Source organism: Lissotriton helveticus, assembly GCF_964261635.1.
Source record: "Lissotriton helveticus chromosome 1_1 unlocalized genomic scaffold, aLisHel1.1 SUPER_1_unloc_33, whole genome shotgun sequence".
Classification (NCBI taxonomy): Eukaryota; Metazoa; Chordata; class Amphibia; order Caudata; family Salamandridae; genus Lissotriton; species Lissotriton helveticus.
In genome coordinates, this window is record NW_027611674.1 from 614,469 (window position 1) to 635,676 (window position 21,208).

At 50.0% G+C, this 21,208-nt stretch overlaps 2 protein-coding genes across 2 annotated transcripts in view; one reads left to right on the forward strand and one right to left on the reverse strand.

Annotated features, from left to right (window-relative positions):
• Nucleotides 1-13,063, reverse strand: part of LOC144805931 (uncharacterized) — a 32,368-nt gene extending 19,305 nt beyond the window's left edge. The window contains exon 1 of the mRNA XM_078672403.1: nucleotides 10,992-13,063. Coding sequence (XP_078528529.1) covers nucleotides 10,992-12,558 — 1,567 coding nt within the window. The 5' untranslated portion in view covers nucleotides 12,559-13,063. The remainder of the gene's footprint in view (nucleotides 1-10,991) is intronic.
• Nucleotides 1-21,208, forward strand: part of LOC144805923 (uncharacterized) — a 214,915-nt gene that overhangs the window by 40,323 nt on the left and 153,384 nt on the right. The gene's annotated exons all lie outside the window — the stretch shown is intronic.

Here is a 21,208-nt window from a genome sequence, read left to right on the forward strand (position 1 = left end):
CTCACTCATCCTGCAAGCAGAGGTGATGGCAAGCAAAAAACTAGTCTTCTAAGGAGGCGAAGAGGACAATTATGTAGGCGCTCAAAGGGAGCACACATAAGATAAGTGAGGTCAACTCCCACTAGGGTATTACGAAAGGAGAAGGAGGAAAGAGATGAATAATGGACTTCAGAAATATGTTAACAATAGGATCAAAGGCCATGCTCAAGAGCTCGGGGTACCAGACTTGGGACTGATCGCGTTTGATCTTCTTCAGCAATCTTGGCAGAAGTGGTACAGGAGGCCGCAACTCCACTCGCAACGAAAAGGGTCACCGAGCGAGAGCCGCTTTGGAAACTCTAACACGCAGAACTGCTGACATTGAGCGTTCTCTTCGGTGGCGAATAGATCTAACCAAGGCTCTCCCCAATACTGAAAGAGACCTAGCACGACCTTCGAGTGAAGATGCCATTTGTGATCCATCATGCACTGGCGGCTGAGTTTGTCCGTCCTTGCATTCAGTGAACCTGTTAAGTGTTGAACTACCAGAGATATGCCCTGATGTTCCAGCCATGTCCAAAGGCGAAGAGCCTCTTGACATACGGTCCACGACCCCACCCTGCCCTGTTTGTTGCAGTACCACATGGCGCGGTGTTGTCCGTGAACACCTGCACCACTCTTCCTTTGACAAAAAGAAGGAATGCCTTCAGTGCAAGACGAATCGCCCGGAGCTCCAGAGGGTTGATGTGGTGCCTGGACTCCGCCAGAGACCAGAGGTCTCTGATCTCCGCCTCTCCCATATGGCCGGCCCATCACAGGAGTGAAGCATACGTCACTACTGTGAACTCAGGTTGAGGAAGGGAGAGGGATCTGCCGTTTACCCATCCTGGTTCGTGAGCCATCACTGCAACTGACTTGCAGTCCCCTTCGAGATCTGAACTTCATTGGAAAGATTCCCCTGGTGCTGCGCCCACTGGAACTTCAGGTCCCACTGCCGAGCACGTATATGCCATCTGGCATGATGCACCAGCAGGATGCAGGAGGCCATGAGGCCCAGCAGCCTCAGGGTCATTCTCACCGAACACCGGGATGGATGCTGAAACATCGGTATCATAGTCTGAATATCCTGGACTCGCTGCTCCGGAGGATAGACCCAAAACTGCGCTGATTTAAAGGACTTATGGGAGGGAATCAGGTGCGACTTCCGCACGTTAACTGTGAACCCCAGCAATGCAGGAAGTCCGCTGTAGTCTGGAGGTGGGAGACGACAGCCTGGGCGAGCCTGCCTTCAACAGCCAGTCATCGAGATTGGGGAATACTGGAACCATTGATCTGCGCACATGAGCTTCGACCACCGCCATCACTTTCGTGAACACCCTAGGGGCGCTGGTAAGGCCAAAGGGGAGCGTGGTAAACTGAAAAAGCTTGTGGCCTACCATGAACCGTAGGTAGCGCCAGTGGGCAGGCAAGACGGGGATGTGAAAGTAAGCGTCCTGCAAGTCCAACGCTACCATCAAATCTCCAGGGTCGAGGGCAGACAAGACCTGAGCCAAGGTTAACATCTTGAACTTCTCCTTCCGGAGAAACCGGTTGATGTCCCTGAGGTCTAAGATAGGACGCAGGCCTTTGTCCTTCTTGGGTACCAAGAAGTAGTGGGAATAGCAATCACGACCTTCTGGAATGGGATGGGAAGGCCATACGGGAGACAGAGATTAGGGAACCCTCGTCAGCGGCAGATACCCAACTCCACATCAAGCTGTTGGAGTTGCGAGCATTTCACTTGGCGGTGAAGGTCTTCTAGCCCACCATCACAGGAGGGCTGGAGCAGCTTCTCACAGACAAGACAGTCAATGGCGATGGTCTCATCAGGAGTCACACTTGAACTTGTTTGACAGCGAGCCCAGGATTCATTGGCTGCAGTTGTTTGGTACGACGAACAGGCGCTGGAACTGCTTGGTGGAATTTGACTTTCGTGAGCAGTACCCCTGCGTGTCGGTAGGCGTCGTCTGCGGCTCCGCGTCCGTCATTGTGATCACCAAAATGACGTCACTGGAGTACTTAGACGCCACCCTCGCTGACGTCAGTTCTGTACATAGCTTTCCGCGCCAGGAACGCAGAGCCATGCAAGAAACAGACACTGGTACCATGAAACTAGGGCCCTGACAGGGAAATTCCTGAACCCTAGATATCGGTTCGCAGAAACGGGGAGGATGGGTGGGGCGGTAAGGAATCTAACACTAACTAATGTTTCTTATAGATATATCGTTACCGATGGTAAGTAAATTGTGCATCTGAAAGAAACACGTTAGTGTTAGATTCCTTACCTTAGAATAGATACCCCAGCAATACCAACCCCGGTGGTGGGTCTGCGAACCAAAATCACACCAGGAAGTCCTGGAGAACAGAACGGTCAAAGAAGAAGTCTCTCCGGCCTTGGCTCTCCAGGCAGTAATGCTTGGCAAACGTGTGCAGCGAGGCCCACGTAGCTGCCTGACAAATGTCCAGCAAGGGACTCCCCGTCTCAAACCAGTAGTAGCCGCTGTAGCCTGAGTGGAATGGGCGCGCAGCCCCACAAGAGGTTCCTTTTTAGCCAAGGAATAACAGATCTTGATGCACAAAACGACCCACAAGAGATTGTCCGCTTGTGCACTGTCTGTCCCTTCTTAGCTCCCACATAGCCAACAAAGAGTTGGTCGTCCACCTGGAACTGTTGTGTGCGGTTCAGGTCAATGGAGAGCGCACGTTTTAGGTCCAGACGGTGGAGCCTCTCTTCCTCTTTCGAGGGATGTGGAGGCGGAAAGATGGTGGGCATGGTAATGGTCTGTCCGATGTGAAAGGCAGTAACCACCTTGGGTAGAAAAGAAGGACGAGTCCTCAGAACAACTTTGTCCGGATGGACAGAGAGGAAAGCAGGCTAAGAGCCTGGAGCTCACTCACTCTTCTGGCCGAGGTGATGGTAACCAGGAAAGCAGTCTTTAGGGTCAGAAGACGGAGAGGGCAATTATGAAGAGGCTCAAAGGGAGCGCACATCAAAAAGGTAAGAACCAGATTCAAGTCCCACTGAGGCATCACGAAAGGAACAGGAGGAAACATGTGCTCGATGCCTTTCAAGAATCAATCAATCAATCAATCAATCAATCATACCATTTGTATAGCGCACTACTCACCCGGGAGGGTCTCAAGGCGCTTGGGGGGAGGGGTTGCTACTGCTCGAACAGCCAGGTCTTGAGTTGTTTCCTGAAGGCGAGATGGTCCTGGGTCAGCCGAAGGTGGATGGGGAGGGAGTTCCAAGTCTTGGCAGCCAGGTAAGAGAAGGATCTTCCTCCGGCGGTGGCTCTTTGGATGCGTGGTACGGCTGCGAGGGCGAGGCTGGTGGACCGTAGCTGGCGGGTGGGCGTGTAGAAGCTCAGGCGGTCGTTGAGGTACTTGGGGCCCAGGTCGTGGAGAGACTTGTGTGCGTGGGTGAGGAGCCGGAACGTGATCCTCTTGTCGACGGGGAGCCAGTGCAGGTTCCTCAGGTGGCTGGAGATGTGGCTGCGTCGGGGGACATCCAGGATGAGTCGGGCGGAGGCGTTCTGGATGCGCTGGAGTCTTTTCTGTAGCTTGGCGGTGGTTCCGGCATAGAGGGCGTTTCCGTAGTCCAGTCGGCTGGTGACGAGTGCCTGGGTGATAGTCTTCCTGGTCTCGGTCGGGATCCAGCGGAAGATCTTGCGAAGCATACGCAGGGTATTGAAGCACGATGAGGAGACGGCGTTGACTTGTCTGGTCATCGAGAGGGAGGGGTCCAGGATGAAGCCCAGGTTGCGTGTGTGGTAGGTTGGCTTGGGTGCGGTGCCCAGGGCTGGGGGCCACCAGGAGTCGTCCCAGGCGGAGGGTGAAGATCCCAGGATGAGGACTTCCGTCTTGTCCGAGTTCAGTTTCAGGATCTATTTACAACAAGGAACTTGAAAATAGAAGGCTGACCAGGAAGCCACAAGAAGGCTGAAATGGCCGAAAGATAGCCCTTGGTAGTGCCCAGGACAGAGCCCTGCTGGGCGACAGAAAGAAGAAAGAGGAAAACCTCTGAAAGAGGGGCAGAGAGAGGACCCACAGCCTTTGCTGTGCATCATGCCACAAATTTGTTCCACCTGCAGGCATATACCGTTTTTGTGGGGGGACGCCTGTCTGGCAGAATAGCATCACAGACTTCAGGAGGCAAGTCAAATGGCCTCAACTGTCGCTGCTCAATCTCCACGCATGGAGGTGGAGGCTGGACAGGTTCGGGTGGAGGACTGTTCCCTGCTGCTATGACAGAAGGTCCTCCTGAAGAGGCAGTCGAATCGGGGGATCGATTCACATTCTGAGTAGCTCGAGATACCAGTATCTTCGTGCCCAATCCGGAGCCACAAGGATGACTTGGGCCCGGTCGTGCCTGATCTTCTTCAGCACTCTGGGCAGAAGTGGGATAGGCAGAAAGGCGTACAACAGACCGCAACTCCATTCGCAACGAAAAGCATCGCCGAGCTAGTGCCGCCTTGGAAATTCCAACGCGTAGAACTGAAGACATTGCGCGTTCTCTTCGGTGGCGAATAGATCTAACCAAGGCTCTCCCCACTGCTGAAAGAGACCTTGCGCCACGTCCGAGTACAGACGCCATTCGTGATCGATCATGCACCGGCGGCTGAGTTCGTCCGCCCTGGTGTTCGGCGAACCTGCAAGGTGTTGAACCACCAGGGTGATGCCCTGAAATTCCAGCCATGTCCAGAGGCGCAGAGCCTCCTGACAGAGGGTCCACAACCCCACCCCCCCCTTGTTTGTTGCAGTACCACATGGCGGTGGTGTTGTCCGTGAACACCTGCACTACACTTCCCCGGACAGAGGGAAGGAATGCCTTCAGTGCAAGTCGGATCGCCCGCAGTTCCAGAAGGTTGATATGGAGCCGGAGACCAGAGGCCTCGGATCTCCGCCTGCCCCATGTGGCCACCCCATCCTAGGAGGGACGCACCCGTCACCACTGTGTGCTCCGGTTGGGGAAGGGAGAGGGATCTGCCACTGACCCAATCGCGGTCCATGAGCCACCACTGCAGCTGTCTCGCAGTGCCCTTCGAGATCAGGACGTGGTCAGTCAGGTTGCCCTGATGCTGTGCCCACTGGAACTTCAGGTCCCACTGGAGAGCCCGCATCCGCCACCTGGCGTGATGTACCAGCAGGATGCAGGAGGCCATCAGCCCCAGGAGCAGCAGGGTCATTCTGACCGAAACTCTGGATAAAGGCTGAAAGATTGGAAACAGATCCTGAATATCCCAAACCCGCTGCTCAGGAGGATACACCCAAAACTGCGCAAGTGTAGAACCGCTCCGATGAAGAGGATCTTCTGAGAGGGACTCAGGTGTGACTTCGGCACGTTGATGGAGAACCCCAGCGAGTGCAGGAGACCGGCCGTACTCTGGAGGTGGAAGACGACTGTCTGGGGCGAGCCCGCCTTCAACAACCAGTGGTCGAGATAGGGGAAGACTGGAACCCCTAATCTGCGCAGATGAGCTGCAACCACTGCCATCACTTTAGTGAACACCCGGGGGGCACTGGTAAGGCAGAAGGGGAGCACGGTAAACTGAAAGTGCTCGTGGCCTACCATGAACTGCATGTAACGCCGGTGGGCCAGCAGGACATGAATATGGAAATAGGTATCCTGCAAGTCCAAAGCTACCATCCAGTCTCCAGGGTCTACGGCAGCCAGAACCTGAGCTAAAGTCAGCATCTTGAACTTCTCCTTCAGGAGGAAGCCGTTGACGCTCCAGAGGTCCAAGATAGAGCACAGGCCCCCTTTACCCTTCCTTGGAACCAGAAAGGAGTGGGAATAACAACCACGTCCTACTTCTGGACTAGGAACGCGCTCGATGGCCCCCTTGGCCAAGAGGGCCGTAACTTCCTCTCGCAGAAGTTGCAAGTGATCCCGCGACATGATACTGTGGTGGCATGGCTGGAGGTGTCGCCTCAAAGGGGAGGGAGTAGCCCCTTCGGATGATTTGCAGCACCCACCTGTCCGAAGTGATGGAACGCCAGTGGAGTACGTGATGGCAAACCCTGCCTCCGACTGGAGTGGAATGAGCCTGAAAGCTCGGACTAGGAAGGCTTTGAGGCAGAAGCTGCGGGAGCTGATGTGGACTGACCGGCTCTCTGACCCCCTGCTCTGCCACGGCAGGCAGCACGTCCGCGACCGCGTTGAGGCTGTACAAACGTGTAGGGGTGCCCCTTCCGTGGCCACGAAAGAGACGAAAAGCAGAAGTTTACTGGCGCTGGCTCGACAGGCCCAAGGACTTGGCCATAGCCCTGAAGTCCTTAAAGCGCTCAAGCTCGCTATCTGCTTTGTCGCCAAAGAGGAGACGGCCATCAAAGGGCATGTCCATGAGTGTGTTCTGGACATCTCCTGAAAAACTGGCGGACCTCAGCCAGGCGTGACGAGTAATCGCCACAGTCGTTGAATTTGCTCTGCCCAGCCAGTCCGTGGTGTCAAGTCCACATCGGATGGAATACCGTGCTGCGTCTCGGCCGTCAGCGACAGCCTGGGCGAGCCGTGTCTGGGCCTCCGCCGGACACTGGGGCAGCACGTCCGCCACCGTATCCCAGAGAGTGGGTGTAACAGCCCAAAAGGCATGCAGTGCTAATGGACCGCAATCCTAGGCTGACCGAGAAGAACAGTTTCTTGCCAAACTGATCTAGCCTTTTGGATTCCTGATCCGGCGGAGCGGTCGGGAATGCGGTCTGGGACGTGGAGGCCTGGATAACCAGATTCTCGGGGGTGGAGTGGGTGGACAGAAAGCAGGGGTCGCCCGGAGCCGGGCGTTGGCGTCGGTCCACATACTGATCCACAGGGAGAACTGTGGAGGGCTTGGACCAAGTGCACATCAGAAAGTCAGTGAGGGCCTCATTAAACGGCAGCAGAGGCTTCGTAGAGCTGACTGGCGGTTGAAGCACCTCGGTGAGGAAGTTAGTCCTCACGCTGCTGCAGGGAGCTCAAGGGCTAGGGCCTTTGCCGCCCTGCGCAACACCACAGCATAAGTAGCCCCCTCCTCCGTAGTCACTGAGGGAGGAGAGAGAAAACCAGTGTCAGGCAAAGTGTCTAGACCACTGGCATCCCCAGCTCAGTCCTGACTTAACTGGCACTGTGTCAGAGGGTCCTCAGACCCCTCCCAGTCCTCCCCTTGATCCGTGTCCTGATTAACATGCATGTCAAATGTAAAATGTCAAAGGTTATATAGCGCTTTATCACCGATAGGTCTCAAGGCGCTTGCTTTGGGAACCTGGCTGAGAGTATTCTGCTTAATTCAGAGACTCTGTCCCTCACCACCCCTTGTTGTAAATATGCTTTGGGAACCTGGCTGTTCCCTGTGGGATAACCCCTACTGGGCATCCCCAAGGTAAAAGCCAGGCATCCCGCCGCGGGGGGGGGGGGGGGCGTAGTGGAGATTAAGCAAGCTATTGCCCAGAGTTGCAGAGTGTGAACCCGTGATTCGAGTAGGCACCGAAGCGAGAATTGTCGAGTCTGTGGACATTTGGGCTCAAGACCCTGCCGCGTCGGGAATTGAACCCTGGTCCCAGGTCTGACCTCTGCTTCAGGGTCTGCGTCCTCTAACCAGTGAGCCACACTTGCATAAATGACAGAGCCGGGTCATAGGTGAAGGGCTCACCCATCGATGTCAGAGACGCGCTGCTCCGACGCCGAACCGGTACTGGGGCTAAAACCAGGGACGGTGTTGTCCGAGGATGGCGCCGGGGTCAGCACCAGCGGAGAAGTCATAAGGTCAACTGGCGTCGACCGGGATCCAGGCCTGGATCCCACGGGGTCCTGCACGCCGAGACCGAAGTTGCCGACGGCACCAGGGCCGAAGCCGCCAGCAAGTTAGGACTCCCAGTGGGGCCCGAAGCCGCGCCAGCAGGTGTCGACGGCGGGAAGAGAGTCCTCTTGGCAACGAGGAAGTCTCTAATATCGCCCGGAGTCGCATTGAGTCCAGGGAGCGGAGGGTGTGGGACAGGATGCGACTCCTGAGCCGCGTGAGTGGCGAGGGGAGTCCGAAGAGCAACACTGCTTCTTTTTGACATGCCTCGACTTACCCAAGTGCGAGGACTTGGATCCGGATCATCGGTGATGACTGCGGCTCCGCGACCAGTTCCTCGACTTCCTCCCCGACTGGGACCTCGAGCGGCACAGAGTCGACTGCCGGAGCTCGAGGAGCTTACGGGAACGCTCCCGCCTAGCCTTCGACGTCAAGGCCCGGCAGTCAGGGCACGACTAGTCATCGTGGTCGCCACCCAAACAGTAGGGACACCGGCGGAGGGGGTCGGTAACAGACTTCAGTCGGTTAAAGGCGTCACACAGCTTTAAACCGGGCATCCCTACTGGCACCAGGAGTCGAGTCGACTCGACAAAGATAGACAAAAATGTCCAAAAAGTTAGTCGAAAAATGACTAAAGGTACGTGCTCGTCCCGGATTTGCGCTAGCTAGCGCGGAAAAAAGAAGAACTGACGTCAGCGCACGAGGGAGGCCTCTAAGTACTCCAGCGACATCATTCCGGCGATCAAGACACCGACACGGAGCCGAAGACGACACCTACCGACGCGCAGGGGTACTGCTGACGAAAAACTTTCCGTATCCAGTCTGACGCCTGGGGGTAATTCTAAGGTAAGGAATCTACCGGTGCATGACTTACTATGCCCGGTTGCTCTAAAATAATTTGAATTGACTTGCTGCTAACTGGTCTTTACTGCTGCTATTTTAGAATTGACTTTTCATATATCGCCAAATTTTAAAACTTCTCGCATTTTAATTGGAAATCATTTTACTGTGCATTGGGTGCTTTGCTCAGTGTTGTTTGGTCCCTACCTGCCTGTGCCCCGTTCCACAGCGTGTTTTCCCGTTTGCGTGGAGGGCACGGCAGCAGACAGCTAGTCCCCCTGCTCCAATTGGCTGGTGCCGGTCAGGTGGTGCGCCAGACTCGGGGCCGGCCATATTTAATCGGGACGACTGGAATCCTCGGTTGGTTCTCGTTACCGGTGCATGACTTACTATGCCCGGTTGCTCTAAAATAATTTGAATTGACTTGCTGCTAACTGGTCTTTACTGCTGCTATTTTAGAATTTACTTTTCATATATCGCCGAATTTTAAAACTTCTCGCATTTTAATTGGAAATAATTTTACTGTGCATTGGGTGCTTTGCTTAGTGTTGTTTGGTCCCTACCTGCCTGTGCCCCGTTCCACCGCGGGTTTTCCCGTTTGCGTGGAGGGCACGGCGGCAGACAGCTAGTCCCCCCGCGCCCATTGGCTGGTGCCGGTCAGGTGGTGCGCCAGACTCGGGCCGGCCATATTTAATCGGGATGACTTTCTCCGCGCACAGCGGACGCGCGCAGCAGTCGTGCACCGAAGTTGCACCCGTCCGCGCTAAGGACGCGCAAGGGGCTAGTTGGGCTGGACCACGTTTTACTCTTCATATAAATCGTGAGTTATATTCCCACTCTGCACTTCTTGCACTTAGACCTGGGTTAAACCGTGTCATTTCTCTTCTATTCCTGACAACCTGGTTAATCTCAACTGTTGCAAAGGGGTTTCTAGATCCATACGCCCTCGCCATTATGTCTTAATAAATCTAGGAGATATGGAAGTCAGTTTCCCGTTCCTAACGATTTAAGTGAGGCTGGCCTGCTCCTTAATGCTAGGTCGTTGGCTCATAATAATGTTGCCTTCAACGACTTTGTCTCTCAAAAAAGGCCCCTTTGGGTCTTTATTACCGAAACCTGGGGTTCTGAAACCTCCGGCCCTGACTTCGTAGAGGCAGTCCCCGAGGGCTATTCTTTGGCCAGAATGGATAGGTCAGGACGAAAGGGAGGTGGCCTGGGTATCCTTTTCAGAGACACTTTTACTTGTAGCACTAAGCCTCTTTCTTTACCCTCTGATAAGTTTGAGTATTAATTTACTTCCCTCAGCCTCTTTCTCTGGTATTCTCTATTATAGACCTCCTGGCCCCAGAACGACCTTTGCCCATGACATCCTTAAATTGATAGAGCCCTACGTTGATAAGCCCCACTTCAGTATTCTCTGCGATTTTAATTTTCACTTAGAGGCCATAGAATCGAAGGATACTGCAGTACTTGTAGATGGTCTAGCGGCATGTGGTTTGGGTCAACTGGTCATTAGCCCCACACATTTGGCCGGCCATACGCTGGATGGTATCTTTTCAAATGATTCAAGACTTTTGGCAGGAACTCCCATCCCCTCTAGGATTACCTTTAAACTCCTGTGCTTAGCCCATGGTGCTTTTTACGGCGCAGGCTCAGAAGGTATCAGGGCCCTTCTGGGTGTGTATTCCCCCAGTAGAACCCTCCGGTCTTCTTCCAAGAATTTGCTTGTGGTCCCCAAGTTCACAAAGGCAAAGTGGAGAGGCAGAGCTTTTTCTGTTCTAGCTCCTAAACTCTGGAACTCTCTCACTTTGGAGCTCACTAGCCAATCCTCTTTAGCGGTCTTCAAAAAACACCTGACGACCTGGCTTTTCTCCCAGGCATATTAGGGACTGCGCCTTTTGTGGCTTCCTGGTTCATCTATCTGGTAATGTGGTCCTTTTGTTTGTTTGTCTGGCGTCTTGATGCCCCTTGGGGCTAAGTTTTGGGCGGTATAAAAATGCTATTCATTCATTCATTCAACACTAACGTGTTTCTTTCAGATTCTGTCTTTCAGAAACTAGCTTTTTTGGCATAAGGATTTTCTCCAGTGTGGAGTTTCTCATGGTGAGATAGCGTTTTTCTCTGCAGCTTTTCTGGCATTCAGAACACTCATAAGGTTTTTCATCAATATGGAGAATCGCTTATGGTTAGTGAGGCTGTGCCTATCAGATAGGAATTTCTGGCATTCACAGCATTGCTAATGTTTTTCCCAGTGTGCGTCTGCTCATGTAGAGTGAGATTGTGTTTAAAACTGATGCTTTTCTGGCATTAAAATATTTTGATGGTGTGTTTTCTTATGGCGCTTGAAATTATCTCTACCTCTGAATCTTTTCTGACAATTAGAGCACTGATAATTTTCTTCTCCGGTATGGATTCTCATATGTTTAGTGAGATTACATTTAAGGCTGAAACATTTTTGGCATTTGGAGCACTGATAAGGTATTTCCCCAGTGTGGGTTCTTATATGCTGAGTGAGACTGTTTTTTTCACTGAAACAATTGTGGCATTCAGAGCACCGATAAGGTTTTTCCCCAGTGTGGGTTCTTATATGAATAATGAGACTGTTTTTTTGGCAGAAATATTTTTGGCATTCAGAGCACTGATATGGTTTTTCCCCAGTGTGGGTTCTTATATGCTGAGTGAGACTGTTTTTTTCACTGAAACATTTGTGGCATTCAGAGCACCGATAAGGTTTTTCCCCAGTGTGGGTTCTTATATGAACAATGAGACTGTTTTTTTGGCCGAAACATTTTTGGCATTCGGAGCACTGATAAGGTTTTTCCCTAGTGTGGGTTCTTATATGCTGAGTGAGATTGCTTTTTATCCTGAAACATTTGTCGCATTCAGTGCACTGATAAGGTTTTTCCCCAGTGTGGAATCGCATATGTGCAGTTAGAAGTGATTTAACGTTGAAATCTTTTGGGCATTCAGAGCACTGATAAGGTTTTTCCCCAGTGTGGAATCTCATATGCCCAGTTAAAAGTGATTTAAGTGTGAAATCTTTTGGGCATTTAGAGCACTGATAAGGTTTTTCCCCAGTGTGGGTTCTTATATGTTGAGAAAGAGTTCTTTTGTCTCTGAAACATTTCTGACATTCAGAGCATGGATAAGGTTTTTCCCCAGTGTGGGTTCTTGAATGTTGAGAAAGACTTATTTTGTCTCGGAAATATTTCTGGCATTCAGAGCATGGATAAGGTTTTTCCCCAGTGTGGGTTCTTGTATGTTGAATGAGTTTGCTTTTGTCAATGAAACATTTCTGGCATTCAGAGCACTGATAAGGTTTTTCCCCAGTGTGGGTTCTTGTATGCCGAGTGAGACAGTTTTTGTCTCTGAAACATTTGTGGCATTCAGAGCACTGATAACGTTTTTCCCCAGTGTGGATCTTTGTATGCCGTGTGAGATTACGTTTTACACTGAAACATTTCTGGCATTCAGAGCACTGATAAGGTTGTTCCCCAGTGTGGGTTAATGCATGTTGAGAAAGACTTTGTTTGTTACAAAACCTTCCCTGGCATTCAGAGCACTGATAAGGTTTTTCTCCAGTGTGGATTTGTATATGCTTAGTGAGATAGCATTTTTGACTGAAACATTTGTGGCATTCAGAGCACTGAAAAGGTTTATCCCCAGTGTGGGTTCTTATGTGCTTTGTGAGACTACTGTTTAAACTGAAACATTTCTGGCAATCCGTGCACTGATAAGGTTTATCCCCAGTGTGGGTTCTTATATGCCGAGTGAGACTGTTTTGGTCAATGAGACATTTCTGGCATTCAGGGCACTGGTAAAGTTTTTCCCCAGTGTGGATTCTCATATGCTTAGTGAGATAAGATTTACGCCAGAAACTTTTTTGGCATACTTTGCACTGAGAGTGGTTTTTCCCAGTGAGCATTCTCTCAAATTCAGTGAGATGAGATTTATGGCTGAATCTTAGTTGGCACGGGTAACTTTTTTCCCCAACTTGGGTTATTTTGCTTTGATTGAGACGGGTTTGAACACTGAATTTGTTCTCACAGCCCGTGCTTTTATCAATTGTATTCCTAGAGTTAATATCTCTACTTTTCTCTTGCTTATATGCCACAGTAAGAGTGAACCTGATTTTAGAGTCGGGCTTGTTTAGATAATGTTCAGCACTTATCTCTAAAAGAAATTGTATGTAATCTTCTGAACACTTGAATTGAGCAAAATATGTCTGGAAGCAGCCCTGTAACACCTGTCGAAATGTTTCTAGCAGATATTAGTCTTTTGGTTATAGCCTCTCTGGCAGCAACTTATTTTGTGACTGAAGTTTTTCTCAAATCTATTTGTATAGGTTCTTAGCAATGCAGTGATAAGGTGTTAGTCTGATATTTAATGATTAAGCTGAGAAGTCACTTTTTGCACTGACGTAATGGCAGTAACTGAGGGCGTTAGAACGGCACAGTACTATTGTGGATCATTAGTCGCAGAACATCAGTTCCTTTTACCCTTTCTATGTTTGGTGTAAGGTTAAGGTTTGTAGTTCTGAAGACCAGGATTTATTTACATTAGCTATAGCACAAAGGTGCTCATTTAATCCATTTTGATATTTAACAGTTTTACATATCACTCCTGCACAACAGATAATGTTGAGGCGATTTACATAGAATTACAGAACAGTACATAATAAAAAAGGAAACAATCTGAGATGGTCATGAACACAATAAAGTGGTGAATTTTTAAGGTTTTCACAAGAGTAAGCAGAGTGGATCGAGGTGTTATATCCTGAGGCAGATAGTCTCAAACTTGCGTAACTGGTTAAAAACGGTTGTTGAACAAAGGTGATTTTCCAATCTTTTGGTTGTTAGCGTGTCAGCTTTGGAGTCTTCTTTCAGCGTCTTTTCTTTGATGGTATCCAGAAGAAACCTTTTGTTATAACTTTCTTTTATGCAGTGTCCTTCCTCTCTGGAATTACATGATGCTTTAGATGAAAATTAGAGACTTCACTTACAGGTATAGTACTTTCCTCAGCTCCCACTTCCTCGCCACACCTAGATTTCGGAAATTTTTTAAACTTAGAATGCTGGATGTCCTTCAGTTTTTCAGAATAATCCTTCTTATGGCACTAACATTCAGTTGCCTGGTGGTAAATCGTGCTTTTTTCATCCATAATTTCAATCACCTATAGTATTAAAATTAAATAGTTAATACATGTAAATTTCTCCAAAAATTATTTACAAGCCAAATCAATGCAGAATTGCAGAATTTTGAAAATGTTGAGCTGTTCTTCTGACAAAGCAGAGTGTAGAATGGTAGCCTAAAAATACTTGGATGTAGGAGTAAGGATTTGTAGAATTTTCAACATTTTATTAAGCTCACAAAGGATACCTGTATCCTATGGAGTTGTAACATAGAATCCCAAAGGCAGAAATTAAAGTCATATGCCCTGGCACCAAACAGCTATTTAAAAAAGAATACTATTAATCAATTTTTAATGTAGATTTCTGGGATGGGAATTTCCCCATGGACAACAGGCGTTTCCCCCTGCCCTGAGTTACCACCTACTTGTATCTGGTATCCTGACTTTTGAGTTTGGTCTCTGCCTCACACAAATCTATTGTGTGTTGCAAGGACTATGCCTAGACCTATCCTTCAACTATTGTCCAGAGTATGATTCAAGGGCAATGAAATTAAGGCGTACTTTCATGTGTTCATTTTATTCCACCTGATTATCAGTTGTTAGGTTTTTCTGCACCTGGATTTACTGGGTGCAGAAAAACAGGACACCATTTTTTTCCAGACTGAAAAATTAGACTGAAAAGTCGCATAAGACTCTGGGTGCAGCAGAAGCAGCCAAGACTTATGCTGTTTTTTTTACTAACTGTGGAAAACACACACTTCTTCCCTCTGTTAGAAAATGCTTTCCCCTTCCCTCCCCTGCTTCACCAATCCCTCCCCTACTTCACCAATCTCCCACCCAACCAACCACATGCATATATATACCACCTGCTTAAAACAAGTGGTAAATAAAAGCAGAAACACACTATGAAATAGTGAATGGCATGTGGCTTGACAGGGAGAAGAATCTGTTCCTCGTGGCAACTGCCCAGTCCATGCCGTCAAACTAGTAACTACACGTTACTGGGGTAAAACTACCACAAAGTAAAAAAAAAAAGAAATTTACATGAGATTTTCCTGTCACCCCAGTACTGTGCAACTTCTAACAAGGGGTTATGATAGGTCACGGACCGGTCCTTTGACCTGGAGGGTCACACCAAGTGTGCCCTTATTTAAGGCAGAGGACTGTCATGGGTTTAACAGCTAGAGCGGTGGTGGCAATGCACCCTGTTGTAAGGATCAATAGCCTGATGCGATCTTTGCATCATGGTCAGTGGAGTGGCTTCCTACTGACACACCCATGTAATGCTCCATTTCTTTGCCTGTGCCCAGACTTTGCGCTAACATCCAGTGTGTGTTTAGGGTGTTGGTGTGCGTAGCATAAATGCAATGTGAGAGTGCGACAGATTAGAATGCATCTCCTGCCTGCCAGGTGTGTATACAAGTGGGACCATCTATCCCTCTTTTATACTCCAGTTCAAAGTCCTCTGTTAACAAGGAATAATGTGCTCTACAAAGTACTCAGGTGCCTGCTGTGCCACCAGGGATGGTGTCAGCCTGACAGTCTATCTAAGTTGAAGGGACATCACCTGCAGGCTGAATTACTTAATGGAGAAGTTATGTACCTGTACTGAAGAGCCTAGAAGTCTGCCTAGAAGTCTGCCTGTCTGGTAAGAAAGGGAAGGGAGTTTGACTATCCAGTAGGAGGACAAGGTGGTCCTGGAAGAAGCAAGGCCTGACACATCCCCGGTATTTGTAGGGCGGGCCGGAAAGCCATCCAGCAGGACCAGCTAGTCTGAGGGACCCCCCGCCAAGACTCCCAACAGTTCAAGGCAGAAAATAAAACTCTACGACAACGTGATTGTTGAGGCCCAGTTGGACGATTGTGTGCTGCCAACTGGTCCGTTCGAGATTGCATTTGCCAAATTCCTAACACAACAGGGTCTGAATCTACTGGCTTCCTGGAGAGCCTGTGTTGGGCTTTTAGCTGCTGAGTTTGTGACTACTCTGTGTCAGAGGCCCATGAGGGACTACAACTACCCCAGTGTCGAACACCTTGTCTGAGCTTACGCCCGTGGTCCAGCCGGCCACAGTGTGGGCTCAATTGCTGATGGTCGGGCCTCCAGAGGGGCTGCACTTACCGACAGGCCAGGTGTGACTGCTACCTTGACACTGCTGATCTTCGGGCAACTGCAAAGAAAAGACAGAGTGGGTGCCCTACTGAATGCAGCCCTACACCCAGGACAAAAGTGCTCCACAAAAGCCTTCTGGTGGGTCACTGCTCTCTCGAGTGCTCGGGCATGCCATTCAAGTGCCGGGAAACAGGAAAAAGACCCAGACAAGACTGACTCATCTTGTGAAAGGGTAAGACGCTTACAACAGAGCATATACGCATTGGGGTGACTGGAGTGACAGAACTGCACCTATACTATATTCATGATACTCCTAAATGCCCCGAGAGGGGAAGACGGTATCAGAACCGGAGGCACCTGTCTGCAGCAGATGCTAATCTGGCATGCCTGCACTATCTTTTCAGAAAAACCAAAGGTGATGATGGACGGAGCGTTGACAATACAAACACTCACCCCCAGTCAACTGATCTGGGTTTAATCCATCACCGTTCTTTAGCTCACTCCGCCACCCCAGTTCAGACATGGCTATATGCAAATCAGTCTGACCCTGTGCCTTCTGGGAACAGTCCAGCCCGAACTGCCAAGCCATGTCTTCCCTGGACCGGAATCAAGCTTCCCAGGACCGGTTTCTGGCATTACAGCCGTCTTCAGCCGGGCTTGCTTGACTCCAGTGGCAAAGTGAGCAAGGGACTCACGTCTGAGCATACCCTGCCAACTTAGGGCGAACAAAGAAAAACCAAAGGTGATGATGGACGGAGCGTTGACAATACAAACACTCACCCCCAGTCAACTGATCTGGGTTTAATCCATCACCGTTCTTTAGCTCACTCCGCCACCCCAGTTCAGACATGGCTATATGCAAATCAGTCTGACCCTGTGCCTTCTGGGAACAGTCCAGCCCGAACTGCCAAGCCATGTCTTCCCTGGACCGGAATCAAGCTTCCCAGGACCGGTTTCTGGCATTACAGCCGTCTTCAGCCGGGCTTGCTTGACTCCAGTGGCAAAGTGAGCAAGGGACTCACGTCTGAGCATACCCTGCCAACTTAGGGCGAACAAAGAAAAACCAAAGGTGATGATGGACGGAGCGTTGACAATACAAACACTCACCCCCAGTCAACTGATCTGGGTTTAATCCATCACCGTTCTTTAGCTCACTCCGCCACCCCAGTTCAGACATGGCTATATGCAAATCAGTCTGACCCTGTGCCTTCTGGGAACAGTCCAGCCCGAACTGCCAAGCCATGTCTTCCCTGGACCGGAATCAAGCTTCCCAGGACCGGTTTCTGGCATTACAGCCGTCTTCAGCCGGGCTTGCTTGACTCCAGTGGCAAAGTGAGCAAGGGACTCACGTCTGAGCATACCCTGCCAACTTAGGGCGAACAAAGAAAAACCAAAGGTGATGATGGACGGAGCGTTGACAATACAAACACTCACCCCCAGTCAACTGATCTGGGTTTAATCCATCACCGTTCTTTAGCTCACTCCGCCACCCCAGTTCAGACATGGCTATATGCAAATCAGTCTGACCCTGTGCCTTCTGGGAACAGTCCAGCCCGAACTGCCAAGCCATGTCTTCCCTGGACCGGAATCAAGCTTCCCAGGACCGGTTTCTGGCATTACAGCCGTCTTCAGCCATGCCAGAAACCGGTCCTGGGAAGCTTGATTCCGGTCCAGGGAAGACATGGCTTGGCAGTTCGGGCTGGACTGTTCCCAGAAGGCACAGGGTCAGACTGATTTGCATATAGCCATGTCTGAACTGGGGTGGCGGAGTGAGCTAAAGAACGGTGATGGATTAAACCCAGATCAGTTGACTGGGGGTGAGTGTTTGTATTGTCAACACTCCGTCCATCATCACCTTTGGTTTTTCTTTGTTCGCCCTAAGTTGGCAGGGTATGCTCAGACGTGAGTCCCTTGCTCACTTTGCCACTGGAGTCAAGCAAGCCCGGCTGAAGACGGCTGTAATGCCAGAAACCGGTCCTGGGAAGCTTGATTCCGGTCCAGGGAAGACATGGCTTGGCAGTTCGGGCTGGACTGTTCCCAGAAGGCACAGGGTCAGACTGATTTGCATATAGCCATGTCTGAACTGGGGTGGCGGAGTGAGCTAAAGAACGGTGATGGATTAAACCCAGATCAGTTGACTGGGGGTGAGTGTTTGTATTGTCAACACTCCGTCCATCATCACCTTTGGTTTTTCTTTGTTCGCCCTAAGTTGGCAGGGTATGCTCAGACGTGAGTCCCTTGCTCACTTTGCCACTGGAGTCAAGCAAGCCCGGCTGAAGACGGCTGTAATGCCAGAAACCGGTCCTGGGAAGCTTGATTCCGGTCCAGGGAAGACATGGCTTGGCAGTTCGGGCTGGACTGTTCCCAGAAGGCACAGGGTCAGACTGATTTGCATATAGCCATGTCTGAACTGGGGTGGCGGAGTGAGCTAAAGAACGGTGATGGATTAAACCCAGATCAGTTGACTGGGGGTGAGTGTTTGTATTGTCAACACTCCGTCCATCATCACCTTTGGTTTTTCTTTGTTCGCCCTAAGTTGGCAGGGTATGCTCAGACGTGAGTCCCTTGCTCACTTTGCCACTGGAGTCAAGCAAGCCCGGCTGAAGACGGCTGTAATGCCAGAAACCGGTCCTGGGAAGCTTGATTCCGGTCCAGGGAAGACATGGCTTGGCAGTTCGGGCTGGACTGTTCCCAGAAGGCACAGGGTCAGACTGATTTGCATATAGCCATGTCTGAACTGGGGTGGCGGAGTGAGCTAAAGAACGGTGATGGATTAAACCCAGATCAGTTGACTGGGGGTGAGTGTTTGTATTGTCAACACTCTGTCCATCATCACCTTTGGTTTTTCTTTGTTCGCCCTAAGTTGGCAGGGTATGCTCAGACGTGAGTCCCTTGCTCACTTTGCCACTGGAGTCAAGCAAGCCCGGCTGAAGACGGCTGTAATGCCAGAAACCGGTCCTGGGAAGCTTGATTCCGGTCCAGGGAAGACATGGCTTGGCAGTTCGGGCTGGACTGTTCCCAGAAGGCACAGGGTCAGACTGATTTGCATATAGCCATGTCTGAACTGGGGTGGCGGAGTGAGCTAAAGAACGGTGATGGATTAAACCCAGATCAGTTGACTGGGGGTGAGTGTTTGTATTGTCAACACTCCGTCCATCATCACCTTTGGTTTTTCTTTGTTCGCCCTAAGTTGGCAGGGTATGCTCAGACGTGAGTCCCTTGCTCACTTTGCCACTGGAGTCAAGCAAGCCCGGCTGAAGACGGCTGTAATGCCAGAAACCGGTCCTGGGAAGCTTGATTCCGGTCCAGGGAAGACATGGCTTGGCAGTTCGGGCTGGACTGTTCCCAGAAGGCACAGGGTCAGACTGATTTGCATATAGCCATGTCTGAACTGGGGTGGCGGAGTGAGCTAAAGAACGGTGATGGATTAAACCCAGATCAGTTGACTGGGGGTGAGTGTTTGTATTGTCAACACTCCGTCCATCATCACCTTTGGTTTTTCTTTGTTCGCCCTAAGTTGGCAGGGTATGCTCAGACGTGAGTCCCTTGCTCACTTTGCCACTGGAGTCAAGCAAGCCCGGCTGAAGACGGCTGTAATGCCAGAAACCGGTCCTGGGAAGCTTGATTCCGGTCCAGGGAAGACATGGCTTGGCAGTTCGGGCTGGACTGTTCCCAGAAGGCACAGGGTCAGACTGATTTGCATATAGCCATGTCTGAACTGGGGTGGCGGAGTGAGCTAAAGAACGGTGATGGATTAAACCCAGATCAGTTGACTGGGGGTGAGTGTTTGTATTGTCAACACTCCGTCCATCATCACCTTTGGTTTTTCTTTGCACTATCTTTTCACCCAGACTATCCATAAAGTTGATTTTAGTGCCGCTACACACATAGCAGGGGGAATCTGAGACCATTCGCTGAGGAAGGTGCAACTCGATGGTCCGGTCGTGGACTTCATCCTACCCCCAAGAGTTGATCCGTGATATTTATTTATTTATTTATTTTGTAGGTTTTATATAGCGTGAACAAGATCTTTGCAGATATCAGAGCGCTTTACAAAGCCGGGAATACCAACAAGAGAGTGAATTTAAACCAAATAAGTGGGAAGGGTAGGTACGTGAGGGAGCAAATTAGTACAGCAAATCAATAATATAAATATAACAGTTAAAAGTGTGCATAGATAGTCAGTAGCGTCAATAATACAGGTGAAATAATATAGTCATAGAGTTCGAACATAATAATACAGGTCGGTGTAGAGTCTTTCTAGATCCATGCTCATAGGTCAGGTGTATTTGGCCATAAAAATAGCTTTCACTTCTTTCTTAAAAAGTGTAGTGGAGGAGATGAGCCTAGTTTCAGGAGGGAGTGAGTTCCAGATCCTGGGTGCCATTCCTGAGAAAGAACGTTTATAAGTTTTTTCCTTCCGGAATCTTCGAGGTTTTAGCAGAAGATTGTTTGTGCCTCTGGTGTTTCTAGAGCCGCAAGAGATTGACAGCTTCTGAGTGAGGTATCCGGGAGAGCTCAGGTGTAGAGCCTTGTGTGTCATGCAGGCGATTTTCAGATGTATTCTGGCTTCAAAAGGCAGCCAGTCTAGTGATTTCAGGTCAGGGGAGATATGAGAGTGTTTTTTTGATCCAGTGATGAGTCTCGCTGCAGCGTTTAGAGAGGCTCTTAGGGGTGCAGTAGTGGTTAACGGGAGACCGCAGAGGGCGGTGCTGCCGTATTCAATTCGCGGGATGACTAGTGCTTGTACTGCAGTTTGGAAGTCTTTGGCTGGTAGGAAGGGTTTAAGTTTCCTTGATTGATTTGGAAGTTCGCTCCCTTAGTAGCCTTGCTGATATGATGCTGCATGTTGAGATTGGAGTCGAGAGTTATGCCTAGGGATTTCGCTGAATCCACTATGGTGGGTTGGACATTGAGTGCAGTTAGCTGTTTAAGCCAGGTTTGAGTGGTAGAGATCTTCGCTGGAGGTGAGATCAGCAGGAATTCTGTTTTCAGAGCATTGAGTTTGAGATGATTATCAGCAAGCCAGGATTGGGTGCTTCTGATCGTAGAGTTCAGGAGTAAGATGTCAATGGGGGATTGTAATTTGAGATATAGTTGAGTGTCATCTACGTACATGTGAAAAAGTACGTTGGATGCTTGAAGCAAGGTGGTGAGAGGTTCCATAACTAAGTTGAACAATGTTGGTGAAAGGGAGGATCCTTGGGGGACACCTAACGAAACAGGTATTGGAGAGGACCTCAGGTTGTTACTCTTGAATTTCTGTGACCTGTTGTGTAGAAAGGAGGTGAACCACTTGAGAACAGTCCCGGAAAGACCCATTCTTGTGTTCAA